Here is a 14639-nt window from a genome sequence, read left to right on the forward strand (position 1 = left end):
CAGTCCAATTTATCATCCAGCTGCACTCCCAGGTATTTATAGGTCTGCAATCTCTGCACACAGTCACTTCTGATGACCACGGGGTCCATGAGGGGCCTGGGCCTTCTAAAATCCACCACCAGCTCCTTGGTTTTGCTGGTGTTCAGGTGTAAGTGGTTTGAGTCGCACCATTTAACAAAGTCCTTGATTAGGTTCCTATACTCCTCCTCCTGCCCACTCCTGATGCAGCCTACTAATTATTGCTGATGAAACACTTATTGTCCAAGTGACATTTTTCTGCTTCATTTTAGTTGCCTCACTTGTTAAGGTTCCCCAACCTTAATTGCTTGTTTTAGTTTTAAACAGCTACATTCAGTATTTTTAATGGCTCCTTATTAGCAATAAGATGCGGATGACAGAGGAGCCAGCAGTTCTCCATCTGTCTTGTTCCCATTTAGTGCTATGTGGACTATTTGCTTTAATAAAGCACTTAAGAGAAGAATGTGACAAACTGAAAATTATCCGTTTTAGTCTTCAAATCATTTTGATGATATCTTTGTAAAGGAAAAAAAAAATATGCGATATAAGAAGCTAACATTGCAGACTAACAAGCCACAAAATGAAATAAAGTCTGAGATTGGCAAGGATTCGCTTCTAATGAAGCAATTGGGTTGGAATGAAAACCTGCAGCCTCTGCGGCCCTCCAGGACCGACGCTGCCCACCCCTGTTCTATGACATAACTCTTGGAAGCTTTATTTTCAAAAGTGACTTTTCCTTACTCTTCCTGACTGCCAGGCATTTCGGATCCCATCATGCAGGCCGTTTTATGGCTCCTACTCCCTCCTTATATTTTTCAGTGACGTGTTCTCAGTGTTGAGGCTAAAATACATGTGTTTTCGCTTTTGAAACTGGCACATATGCCTGCTATGCCATGCTGTGTATCAGCTCTTGTTTTCAATCTATTCCTGTTTATTTTTTGTTGATTTTCCAACATTTAAAATCCTTGTTTTATTGAAATCACCGTGTATGTTTTGTAATGCTCTCCAAAATGTACTATATAAAATAAAAGTTGATTGCTTGACATTGCTATGAATGTAGTTGTTCAACATTAAGAAAATGATGTCTGGGCACCACTTGCTTCTTGTGTAATTGAATAACATTTGCTAAAAGTTTTGGCTTTGAGCCGCCCCTTTTCTCATTTTCACACATTAAAATAATCCGAGAGTTGAGTCGCACATGGCACTGCAGGTGACATCTGCTCTATTTCTAGCCCATACACTATCATCTTATGTTCAAAACAGCAGTCAGGTGTTAGGTGATAATTACTAAATCACTAATGGAACAGATGAAGACTAGCATCATTCGAACATTTGTTCTTTCTCCAGCAGGAAATTGGTGTTACCAGTCGCAGTATAGCTGCAATGATACGTGCTATGGTGAGTCCCCAATCTTTGCTTAGTTCTCTCTGTTTTCAGGTTTTACTTTTTTGAAAATGAATTGTCTCCATTGAAACAGGGCCTGGAAAATGGAGCCTGGTGAATTCAGTGTGTGACGGAAAGAAGCAGTCTCCGGTGAATATAGTTACTCATAAAACAGTGTACAATCCCGGCCTAAAGCCTTTTATATTCGAAGGTTATGATCACACTTTGGATCTTCTTCTGCAAAACACTGGCTATTCAGGTGGGTCATAACTGTAAAAGTTCTCTTTTTATTCAATCAATGATTAAATAAATTAATATGATCATTTTATAAAAAACAAACTTGTACTTCATGTTTAATGTTGTAGTGTGTTCATTTTTGGTTCAGTTAGTTACGTGTATCCATTCCCAAGACCACTCTTTCTGTCTCCAGCAGCAATAAGGGAGCCACTCATGGATGATGTGCCAGTGCATTTCAAGCACAAGAACCCAATTTAGAATACCAAATTAAGCTCTTGTGTATGTATATGAGACGTGTGCGGTGTAAAATGTCAATTAATGTCATACTTTTGCAGTACGCCTTACTGAAGAACATGCTCAAGACGCTTGCAAAAATGACAGTAAAGTAGAAAACCATGTAGAGTTTAGCATGTCTATTTTAATAACGAGTATTAGAAACAGTGCTACGCACTCCCACTTTGAGCCAAAGAAACTTAAATGTAGGTTTGAATTGGACGTGAGTATCAGGAGCAGCACTGGAAAAATTCCTTTTATGTGGTTAATTTGAACATATTAGGATGCTTTTTAAATTTCATGTAGTTTGTGGTGGATAGATTTTTGTTGTTACTTTACCTTAATTTATTCAACAACACAAAACCATAATTCTGAAATAAATTTAGAAATATTTCTTAAAACTTTGGAGATATTTGATGGATAATATTACTCATGGGTGATTTATGCTAGATGAAATCTCTCGTTATGGCTTGTCACAAACACACTTCCGATGTCCCTCACCCTCTGTTACATAAGTGAAATATTTGCTATTTAAGACGGATGTTTGCCATTTCAGATGCTTATTTGTATTGCCTGACATTTGCCACTTATAATGAACATTTGCCATGACTTTGGCATATTAAACATGTATTAAATATTTGCTTTTTTTCCACAGAAGAATACTCACACTTGGAGGCAGCACCCCATTCATAAATTAAATTTTATAAATTGTAGCAATAGGACTAAGGAGTTCGACTTTGCTAACTGCCTCCACACTCTGGAATTGCTTTCACATCAGGTTTACCATCATTAGCAGATAATTTCAATTCCTTTCTCAATTTTACACCTCTAAATGAAATATTATGACAAACGCTGGAATGAAGGACATGACATACTGGAATTTTCTTCACTTGAAGCTTTTATTGAGATCTGTCCTGCTCCTGTTATTAGGGCAACAGAAGACATTACCAAAACAAGAAGGCTGCAGGAAAATTGTTGCCTCATTGGCTATCTTTGCCTTCTCCTCCTGTGCTTTCTTTCTTTCTTTCTTTCTTTCTTTCTTTCTTTCTTTCTTTCTTTCTTTCTTTCTTTCTTTCTTTCTTTCACAACAGGTTGGCTGACTTTGCTTCTTAACAGGGAGATGATCATAATTTTAACAATGCAGCACACGGACACTGGGTCACTTAAACTAACACAGCATTTTGGCACTTGACTCTATTGCTTCAATGACCCTCTTGGTCTCCCTTGGTCATTTTCACTTGTGGATACTCAATTGTTTTATTGGGACACTATTGCTCACTTTGATTTGCAGGCACTCAATCATTTCATTGGGTGATGGGCCCCTGGGCATGCACAGCCAGGATACCCTGATGGTATCTTTCTTTCTTTCTTTCTTTCTTTCTTTTGAATATCCTTGTGTGGCTCCTCAGTGTTTTTGGCTGGCCCGTTACAGTATGAAACCATCAAATCCACTGTAACAGTACTGCATGTAATAGATCTTCCTCGGACACAGCAGGTGCAAAACATGGCATTTAAAATTTCTAACGAAAGGCTTGTGTTCATCAGACTTCAGTACAGTAACATGGGTGGTAATAAACAGGCTTTCAAACACAATGCATGTATTCATTCACAGCCCCTTATGTTAAAACCCATCAATTATGACTTGTTCTTGTTTGTGTTTTTGGGCCATTTGCATGGTGTGGCTGAAGTCTGGCTAGCAGCTTTTTAGGTATTTATTAGGTCACTGATGTGATGTAACATTAAGAGAGAGCCGTGTGCTCCAAATACCCAAATTGAAGTAGTCATAGTTTAGTTTTCTCAGCTAGACTGCAGCTATGGAGAACACCAGAGGCAAACGTGAAGTGTATAATCATCAAGTCATGAATTGTGACAGAGTTTTAACACAAGTTTATACTGTGAATTAAATCAATATTTAGCAATGCATTCAAATTAATTCTGCAGCCCTGCTGTTGTGTTTAACATTTTGCTTTATTTTCCTCTGTGTTTCCTATTCTTCACCAGTTTGAGGAGTATTCTTTTATTATTATTGATGTCATTGTTGTTGTTGCTGGATTATTATTATCTATAATTTTTTGCCCCCTGTGTTTGACAGGACAGCACCCAGAAGCACGTCGCATTGTGTGTATATTTACAATACTTCTTATGATTCCTCTTTTGTTTTAAATGTGATATTTTTCAATCTTTCACATTTTTTTTTCCTAAAATAATATATTTGTTTAATTTTGTTTGTATCCAGTCTTCAGAGAATGCACTGTATTGGAAAGACTGTATAACAATACATATTATATGTCAATCAGGTTTATTGTCTCATGCCCAGTAAGGATAAATGGTGGGGTGGTGCTGAGGGGGTAGGTACGAGAGGTAAAAATGTACCTGGCCTCAGGTGGCACTATTTAATGTGCCAACCCTGGTCTCCAGCACCTTCATCATTTAAAAATTGAATCAATGCATGTGAGCTATGAGAAACTCTGAAGTAGTTGAGTCTTTTCAGTTTCTGCAACTGCAGGTGAAGTGGTGACATCCTCACCACCCACAGCCTCTTGACATGTACCCTCCAATCCTTTTAGTTCAAATCAACTTGCCCTCTACCCTGAAGATTAAAGGCTCGGACTTCTCAGCCACCTACAAAGCTGTACAACTCCACCTGCACTGGGGGTCAGAAAAAGAGTCCGGATCAGAACATCTGCTGGATGGTGAGCGGTACCCCATGGAGGTTAGTACCGATTCTTTATACATTGGTTTGCTTTTTTCTGGAAAATCATAACCATAAACCAGGTTATAAGTGGAAAAGACACCAGGAAACAGTTGGGGCCATTCATGCACTGCATTGAGAATGCATAGTAAATTCACTGCCTGGATTTGGAATTGGAATTACATGTAGCTGAAGGGAAATGGAATTGGAATTGAATTGGAATGTCAGGAAACAGAATTGAATTCCCTTAAATAAGATAAGATAATCTGACTTGATTTGCTAAATAGTCAACAGTACATTAAATATGAATCACAGAAATCACCAACATATAAAAGAAATATAAGAGCAATGCATGTGGTATACATTATGCTTGTTAATTTCACAAATCACAAAAATATTAAATTTGTCTCATTTGCATGTGTAACTCTGCATATTATTGCAAACTTTTCTTAAATTAGACTAAAATGATGTTTCCCAGAATTCCATGCAAGATGAAGACTCATGACCGATGAGTATGAAGGAAAGCCAATTAGGCCTCATGATGAAGGTGTGAGATTGGAGATTTCCTGTGAGTTTGATTGGAAACCTTTTGATTGACATTGGATTGCTTTTTGTGTACGACCTTGGACTGTTTTGAGGATCTGATTTGTGTGTGAACTTTGGATTGTTATATTAACACATAGATTTAGAATCCTTATTAACCGGGAAATGATTCACCAAAATGATCCTTCATTAAGGTCCTTTCCAGAAATTTCAGATGTCTTAGCGATCTCCTACAACTTCAGCTAAGCACTGAACATTGCGGTTTAACTCTTCATGGATCCAACTAAACTCTAAACGGCATCTTCAGGTTTTATCACTTTAAACTGGTAATCATATTGGCATTAACAGTATATTCAGATAATTATGGCCAGTATCGCTCATCAGTTATCAACTGTTGATGTACAGTTCTGTTTTATCCGTTTACATTTCATCAACTGTTTTGCATACATTATTTGGTATTTGTAAAGTACCATAAATAAAGATCACATGTGTGTCCCTACATGTAACCCCAAATAAATGCTCAGACACAGCAATAAATGGAATTTGCCAGAATTTCACTGAATTAAATTCCACTTCCTGAAACTCTGATTCAATTCCAGGTCAGTTTCCTGTAGTTGTTGAATTCTAATTCCAATTCCATTTCCTTAGTTGAATTGGAATTGTGGAGTTCATTCCTGAATTGACTCCAACCCTGCTGGGAAATAAATATCGATTAGAAGCGCCAAAGCTGTTTTGTATTTTATATCTGCCACTAAATCAGTACACTGATTAATACCCTTTTTAATTCATTATTTCAGTTCCTCTCGGTCTTAGTGCATAATCTCTTAAGGTTGAGATAGAACTTAATGTGCATAGAAGCTCAGATTATAATGTTTTGTCTAATTGAATTCTCAATTACATTTTCTTATTGTTAAATTGTTCTTATTGTTCTTATTATTAAAAATCTTATTTGAAGAATCTTTATACATATGCATTTCTGTGAAAGTCTTCAGGAACCTTTTTAAAGCTACATGGGGCCTCACATAGATGCTCAGAATCCTTTAATTCATATTAAATTTTGTGCTAGAGGAATTAAAATGAAGTGAATGATGATGTGTGCAAACCTATTACTGTGTAACTCAGACATTAGGAACACAAACACCTTACCTGTTCCTGAGTCCCCTGTGCACCATTACAGGGTTAGAGTGAGCGGAAGTGCACCGCAGTGTCACGATGTCACCATTGTTAGTGTTGCTGTCTTACAGCTCCAGGGATCCCATAATAATTACGTTTCTGTCTGTGAACAGTTTGCAGTCTCTATTTGTGAGTTTTCTCCATCAGCTACTCCAGTTTCCTTTCCACATACCACAGATGTTCATGTTAGGTTATTTGGTAAATCTAAATTGACCCTACATGAGCGTGTATGTCCTCTGTAAGGAATGTGTATCATTCCATGGGGTTTTCTTGATTTTTTGGGTAATTCTGCTGGAATGGGCTCCTGTAAACCTGTAACAGGGACAGTTGTCATTCTCTCATATCCCAGATACATATGTATTAGGTTAATCGGTGACATTAAACTAACTGTGTGGGAGTAAGGGTACCCTTTGCCATTGTAGAAAGACACAAAACAAGTCAAAAAGAGTTGGGGAGCAGCGCTGTATATTGTAATGCAAAACCTGAGTAATCTCTTAGGACTGAGTCATATACCATGTATGTATATTGACTGAAGGACTGGGCTTATTAACCAAATTTATAGCGGGAGGGCAGGAAGGGTGCATTTGCAGGACAGGAAGTGGAGTGACGTCATCAGTAGGTGCCAGAAGTGATGTCAGGATCAGAGGAGGAAGTGATGTGTTCAGGTGGTTTTCTCCTTGGAGGGTCTGTGGGAAGAGAATAAGAGGCATCAGTACTCACTGCCAACCCTAAATCTGACTTGCTAATACCCCAATTTGAGCCCTTTGACTGTCATCCAAGCGCATCTGTGTGGCAACACATTAAAGCCCACATTCTGCTCCGAGGTCAGGCACTAGGTTTCTGTACCAGAGGAATTAGGGTCACTCAAGCCACTTGTTCTGGTCTGCACTCCATGATACAGAGTCTGTTATGAGGTGAGGAAGCTGAGCTCTGGGTAAGCTTATGCAGAGAGACCCGAGAGCTTTAAAAATGACCTGAGAGGATTATACATGATGGGGTGGACATTTTGCTGTTGCTTTCTTGTGTACTTATACTGTAAGCCTAACCATTCACTGATGATGGGTACATGACTTTGTCCAACAAGATTAACAATAGCGAGTTGTGGTTACTCTTCTTGCTGTTCACTGATGCCAAAGTATCTGAAACATGCTTTGTAGGAGTGTCATTTGATTGTATGATACTTCCCCGTCAAACTGAGAAACCTAAATTCCACGTACCAGAGGGGCACCAACTCCGCTCCATTAATAAACTCAGCGTTTGGTTTACTAACTAAACTGAGTGCGGGTTGCAGTCAAATTTTGCAGCTCAGGGGCCTCATGCATAAACGGTGCATATGCACAGAAATGCTGCGTAAGAACATTTCCACGTTCAAACCGCGATGTATAAAACCTACACTTGGCGTACGCCATGCACTTTTCCATGGTACCTCATACCCTGTCATACGCAAGTTTTCCGCTCAAAGCAGTGCTACTGTTCCTGTGTGGTTACTCTTTATTTTCCTGACACAGCTTTATAAATACACTGAAACCAACCACATATTGTTTATTAGTGTAATGCATCTGATTATAATTAACTTGTAACAATATAATGGTCCAAGGAATAGCCATAGTATTCTAAATACCATAATTGCTTTAGCGTTGTTACTCTCACTGCACCTTTTTTTCTTCTTTTAGCTGCTCCCGTTAGGGGTTACCACAGCGGATCATCTTTTTCCATATTACTCTCACTGCACCACTCGGAGTATTTATATCACTGTATCTGAGTGTGAATCACAGCAGCAGCTGATCGGAAAGATAATTATCGATATACAGCATCAGGCACATGCTGCCTCAGCCACGGCAAAACACTTCAGAGACTTTCCTGTACGGACCTCACGGTTCAGAAACAGTTTAATCCCAAGAACTATAAACAATCAATCAGTCTATCAAGTGCTCCTTGTAGAACTGTTTGCACTTATAAGTACAATCACCTCACTGTAAACTTGAGAGCACGTATTTACATATGATGACGATATCATTTTTAAGATGAAATGCAGAAAAATATGTTGATTATATTATACAGATAAAACTTTAACTTCATTTAAATAATCTGTATTGTTAATAATTAAACATGTGAGGACACAGTGCTGCAGTGCTAGCTTTTTCACGGATTGATCCTACCTTGTGCTGTATTCTTTGTGGGGCTGACGCCACACTGGAAGGATAGATGGATAGAATAATTAAACATGTACTACAAAGATATTGCAATGTTTCTTAAAAGTTTTGAAGAATCGTCGTTGTAAGTTTACAGATGGCTTAACGTCTATTACAGAGCTGATTGTGTGGCGATTGGGTATTTGGAGAAAGAAAAGTAAGGACAGGAATTGGAGATTAGTACGTTTGAAAGAGACAGGACAGCTACACTAAATTATCGAAGGTCGCACACAATCACACACCGTGTTCCCCTGATTAATGACATGCTTTAACTCCTATCATCATGAAAAAGATATCACGTATACATCTCAGTATTTTAATTATTCAGAGAGCTGTAATATCACAAATGTAATGGATTCTGTGTCCAGTCGGAGAAAGAGAAAGCGGAAGCACGTAGTGATTCACAAACAGAAAGATCAAATACAAAACAAAGCATTTAACGTGCTACTTTAGTTACAATGGGATTTGAGAAACTAGTAAATTAAATTATTTTAAGATGAAGTTTATGATGTTCTACTTTAATGACAAAATAAACTATGTGATTCAAGTGGTAATTTCGAGATTAAAGTTGACATTTCGTGCTTTTTTCCTACTGTGTGCCTTTTTTTTTCTCTGTACCCTAATAAGCTTTCATATGACACTCAGATGGTGGGCTATGTCTTCCCTTTTCACGGCGAATTTGATATGTGACAACTTCTTTTTTATGTCGGGCACTGTGTGACTTTGTGAACTTGAGCTTTCAAGTTTCTCCGACACACAATGTCACACGATCAACTTCCTTTTGTTGTTTATATCACTGTTTAAACCAAGAAATAGTATGTTTTTCTTTTGCCTCCACTTGGTATTCGTTGAAATTCTTCTATTTCCCCCTGTGCTTTTGCCGTTGCCTTTTCACAGAACGCTGAGCTTAAGGGCTATTTATATTGATTTGCATATTCAAAGAGGCCTGATTCTGGTAGGAGACGGGGTGGAACAGGAGGCGCGTGCATGTGCGTTACTTTTCATGCTGATCGGGATTTATGGAACAGAAGAACGCGGAAGTGGGCGAACGCACAGATTTATGCCTCTGGATTTTTCTGTGCGTAAGCACATTTCACCTTTTGTGCTTACGTCATGTTATAGTGCGAATTCTACGCACGGCGTTATGCATGAAGCCCCAGGTCTGGTGCTGCAGCTGAAGTCTCACATGCTAAAAGACAAGCGAGAAATGTCACTCTGGCCTGCAATTTAATATTTTGTTTTCATATAGCTCAGCACATTTGCAGATTGAAATGTCCTAATGTCCAGAAAAAAGAGTTTGAATTAATTTTCTGTACAAGCCACAGTTACCAGAAGGATTTTTTCATTCCAACCATAAATTACATTTTTTGATTTAAGAAGCAAAAGAAAGTTAAATAAGTGAATGATTAAAACAGAACATGTATTGTTATTTGGATCTGATCTACCTACAGTGGTCCCACACCTACAGTATACTATACTCTCCCCGCCAAGTGTATTTACTGTGCCAATGTAGCTTCTTTGGGAGAGATCAGAACAAATTGATTAGTTATTCCTATTCTAATCAAATGTATACATTTCAAGTTTAAAATTCTTAACCAATTTTAATCAGCAGAAGACCTTTAGAAGACAAAATTGAAGTTTCAGTAAAATGAGTATCCATTTTGTAAAAACTATTAAGCATACATTTTAAATTATTGAGAATTTTGTTTTCTCATGGAAAGCATTAGGGCAGGGCTATTCGATTGCAATTTCAATTGGGCCAGATTTTCAAACCAATAAATTTAGCTGGGCCAGACATTTTCAGCAGCCAGTAAGCAGCAGGTAATGACAAATTTTAAATTAACACAAATGAATGTATTTAAAAACAAGTAATGTTTATTCCTTATTTCTCTTTTACATTTGGTCACATCTGACACATCAAAAATGTATAAAAAAAAAAAAGCTGTAACTGAACAGTAACTGAGGTAGTAGCAATACTCTTTTCCTCACTTCTGAAATAAAAAAAAAACATTTTACTCACATCTGACCCAGGCAAATCACAAAAGTGCATAAAATCAAAATGTGCACAGTAACAGCAATAACATTTGTTTCTCTTTTGAAATATGAGATCTATGAAATATTTAAGAGCAAGGCATCAGGTATGATGTGAAAGTAGATTGGTACATTTATTTTAATGATTTGTTTTTAAAATGTCTTTTTACAGAGTTCTTGGTATCAAGTAATGAATTATTAATTATAATTATTACTATTATTTATTTTACTTAATCTTATTTTTCTTGTTTCTTTGTTGATAAGCTCCCGTTGAAGAATTTATTGGTAACAGAACATATAGTGCATACACCAAAACAACTGAAGTAACAACTAACAAAGTGGCATTTTTGATATAGTAAAATGACTGTAATGCACTTGCAACCTTAAAACGCAGACTTCATCACATTGCTGTGTGTGACAAAACATTAGGCAGGTGACTGCTCACACATGTTTACTGATGGACAGGCTTGCATTTTGCATGGAGTATGCTTTAAATCAAAAGAGAATCAGCATGCAAAGATGTGCGAACACAAGGAGATCAGTGACAATCGCACCTTAGTGTGACTGCATGAAATCAGAAAGGGACTACGGAATTCCACGGGGCACAGATATCTTCATAACAAGGGACCTATATAATAGGCAGAGGAATTTCAAATGTTTTGCATGCCTACTTTTTGTTTTGATGACTAGTTGTGTTATATTCAGCCCTTCGTTCGTTATTCTGGCACAAGCATAACCAGCCTCTCATTGAAATTCACCATTTGGAATACATGGCCATCCATCAGCAGCACCATGTACTTAGAAATAGTTTCCTGCATGCGTGTCCAAGACATTATTTTTGCCACAACTCCCTCACTCCCAGCGCAGGATATAAACTAGCCTTTATGTGGCTCAGGGATATGCAAGGAAAAGCCCATACTGACAAATATGTTAACAAAAAATACTCTTTGAATCTGTTACAATATAATTTGTTTAAAGTTTCAATGATTTCGTTCCCAAATGATGAACTAAATAGAAATGATAATCACCAAAGCCTATTTTTGGTTGCATTTGCGATCAATTTTAGTTGCAGTCTGGAGCTCTGGTGGGACCACAGACTGGGCCACTCAGCAGTTGGTTCTGTGGCCCGTGGGCCGCCATTTGAATAGACCTGCATTAGGGGGTTGGCTTAATAACTAAAATATTATGAGTAATTTTTTATGGGTTATTTGAACTATGGGGGTGGAGTGGTGGGTCTAAATCTAGGGATCGGAAGGTTGCCAGTTTGAATTCTGTAAATGCCAGAAGGGACTCCATGCTGTTGGGACCTGCATTTGCTCTGACCTGGGGGTGACGTTAATCTGCATCCAGCCCTGCAAGCAGGTCCTCCAACTTACAGGGAAAACTCCAGCCACCATAAAAATCTCACACTGTTCCAGAGTGGTGCTGTGGTGTCACTCGCTGCACTTGGGTCACAATCCAGGGGGTTTGTTGTGGGGGTACGGCAATGCCCTGTAAATTCAATGTATGCTCCCAACATCTCTCTCTATCTGAACTATGAGCACTTATCTGTTCTTTGTGTTTTGTACTAATGGTACTTCATTTTAATATACATAGTGATTCCACTAACGTGCCACCAGTTTTATGAACTTCTCACCTTCAGGTTCTCGTTTATTGCCATGTATACACAGCACAGTAAAAGTATTTGCATGCCTTCCACAAACAAGTGACAGTAATGCTACACCAACAACACAATGAATACAACATCACACAGTATATGCAGTGTATATACATACTCACCGGCCACTTTATTAGGTACACCTGTTCAACAGCTTGTTAATGCAAATATCTAATCAGCCAATCACATGGCAACAACTCAATGTATTTAAGTATGTAGACATTGTCAAGATGACCTGCTGAAATTCAAACCGAGCATCAGAATGGCGAAGAAAGGTAATTTAAGTGACTTTGAATCGTAGCTGAACAGGAGTAAGGTGCTTGTCTTGAGGATTGCCAAGAAGGAAAGCATGTGGTGGTTTAAGTGGCTCCTCACTCACTGGAGCGCTTTGAGTAGGGAGAAAAGTGCTATATAAATGTAAAGAATTATTATCTGTACATGCAAAGGTGTGCCAGTTAGGAAGTGTAAAAGGGTAAAAAAGTGGTACATGTGTGCTCATGTATGTATAATGTTTCCTTTTGTTTTTCTTGTTAATAATTCCTTATCTGGATTTTATTTTATTTTCTTAACATTTTGTTAATGTTACCTTTTATTCTATTTAAAGCACTTTGGTCAACATCTGGTTGTTTTAAATGTGCTATACAAATAAATAAAAGCTAAACTTAAAATCCAGTTGAAAAGATTGGCATTCAGTGCCATGTCTAATAGCTTGGTGATCAGCACTGATGGCAAAAATGTTACAGTAAATCCATCCATCCATCCATTATCCAACCTGCTATATCCTAACTACAGTGTCACAGGGGTCTGCTGAAGCCAATTCCAGCCAATGCAGGGTGCAAGGCAGGAAACAAACCCCAGGCAGGGCGCCAGCCCACCACAGGGCACAGTAAATCCTGACTTGTAATCTAGAAACAGTACTCTGGTATAGCAGACTTTTTTATTTTATTTTCTCCAGCAGTGCTAGGATGGTGTGAACTAAAAGCAATGGGTCCTCCTCGGTTAACAGGTTTGGGTAATATGCAATTCAAATGATCTGGAAAATGCATTAGAAGTGTCCCGGCGCTAACCTCAAGTGTTACCTAACAGAATGTAATATTTTCCATTAAAATAAAAAGGACCAATCTCCTGATATGCTGTACTGACATTTAGCAGTAAATATTTTGTCCTCTTGTTTTTTTAAACCTTTTTTTGTGATATACTGTAAAATATTAAACTATTTGAACTAATATGCACTGTAAAGTGTACATTAACTTGTCCATTAATAATAAGCAGAACAGGAGCTAGTGTTACTGATCCCTCATTTTAAAATTACATATTAAATGAAAGCTATTCTGCTTTAGAGGAATTAGAGGAAGTTTTAAGGAGGGTCACGGCATATCAATGGGTCAGAAAGTAGGAGATGGGGAGCTCAGACAACAACAAAAAAACATTAAGCAAAAATCAGCGTCAAAAATATCAATGCTCGGATCGTAAATGGGAGTTCAAAAAGGTTTTTGGAAAAGCAAAAATGCATGTACAGGCAGGATTTATCTGCAAATTTGGATATGTAAATGAGGCAAAGGTTCTTGAGCTCAGTAACTCCATCACCATCAACCGTGATGGTGTCCAGAACAAAGCGTACACGAAATGGCAATGTCCCTAGTAAAAAAAGATGGCGGCAGAAACAGTTCAAAATAGAATTACTAATTTCGAACTATATGAGACACTGATAAAACAGATCCCTTGACCCAAAATTCCCTAAAAGAAGCTTCAATTAACATAATTCCATATAAATAGAAAAGAAAAAAAATGATTAAACTGTAACCTCATTGTATCTGCATTTGTTAAGTATTTCCAAATAATTCAAACTAAATGTTCTTAATACCTACAGTGTCTGCCTAATGGCTGTCTAACTTCAATTCAAGGCCAATTCTATTGTTGCACGGCGCTAACATTATGAAGATTCCATTATCTTTAACTTATACAGTGTAGACAACAGGGGACACTCCAGTTCCCCAAACAACCAACACAAACAGAAACGGACACAAGTTAAAAGGCACAGAGTCTTTCACTGCGGGAAACTATTTGAATCAAGCGTTTCCCACCACCACCACAGCCATAAGTATAGGCAATAAGCACAATAAAGCCAATGTTTGTCTTGCTTTCTATCTCTCGGTATCTCTTCCTCTACCTCCTCCACTCCTCTTTACAATCTTCATTCACCTTCCACCCAACTCTGACTCATCCATGTGAGGCAGGCAGCTCCCTGGGAGTGCTTCCAGTGATGTGACGCTGCAGCTCTGAAGAACTTCTGGGTGAGGCTGGAGCCCTCTGGATTAAGGACTCCCAAATCCTGCAATCTCCCCCTGGTGGCACCCAGAGGACCTAATAAGGCTGCCCCCCAGGACTACAATATCCATCATGCCTTGTGGACACCCATGCATGAATCTGAGCCTGGGCT

At 38.2% G+C, this 14639-nt stretch overlaps 1 protein-coding gene across 1 annotated transcript in view; it reads left to right on the forward strand.

Annotated features, from left to right (window-relative positions):
* Positions 1 to 14639, forward strand: part of LOC120530587 (carbonic anhydrase 4-like) — a 32396-nt gene that overhangs the window by 8187 nt on the left and 9570 nt on the right. Inside the window, exons 2-4 of the mRNA XM_039755012.1 lie at positions 1366 to 1416; positions 1496 to 1660; positions 4479 to 4624. Coding sequence (XP_039610946.1) covers positions 1366 to 1416; positions 1496 to 1660; positions 4479 to 4624 — 362 coding nt within the window. The remainder of the gene's footprint in view (positions 1 to 1365; positions 1417 to 1495; positions 1661 to 4478; positions 4625 to 14639) is intronic.

Source organism: Polypterus senegalus, chromosome 6 (genome assembly GCF_016835505.1).
Source record: "Polypterus senegalus isolate Bchr_013 chromosome 6, ASM1683550v1, whole genome shotgun sequence".
NCBI classification, from domain to species: Eukaryota; Metazoa; Chordata; class Cladistia; order Polypteriformes; family Polypteridae; genus Polypterus; species Polypterus senegalus.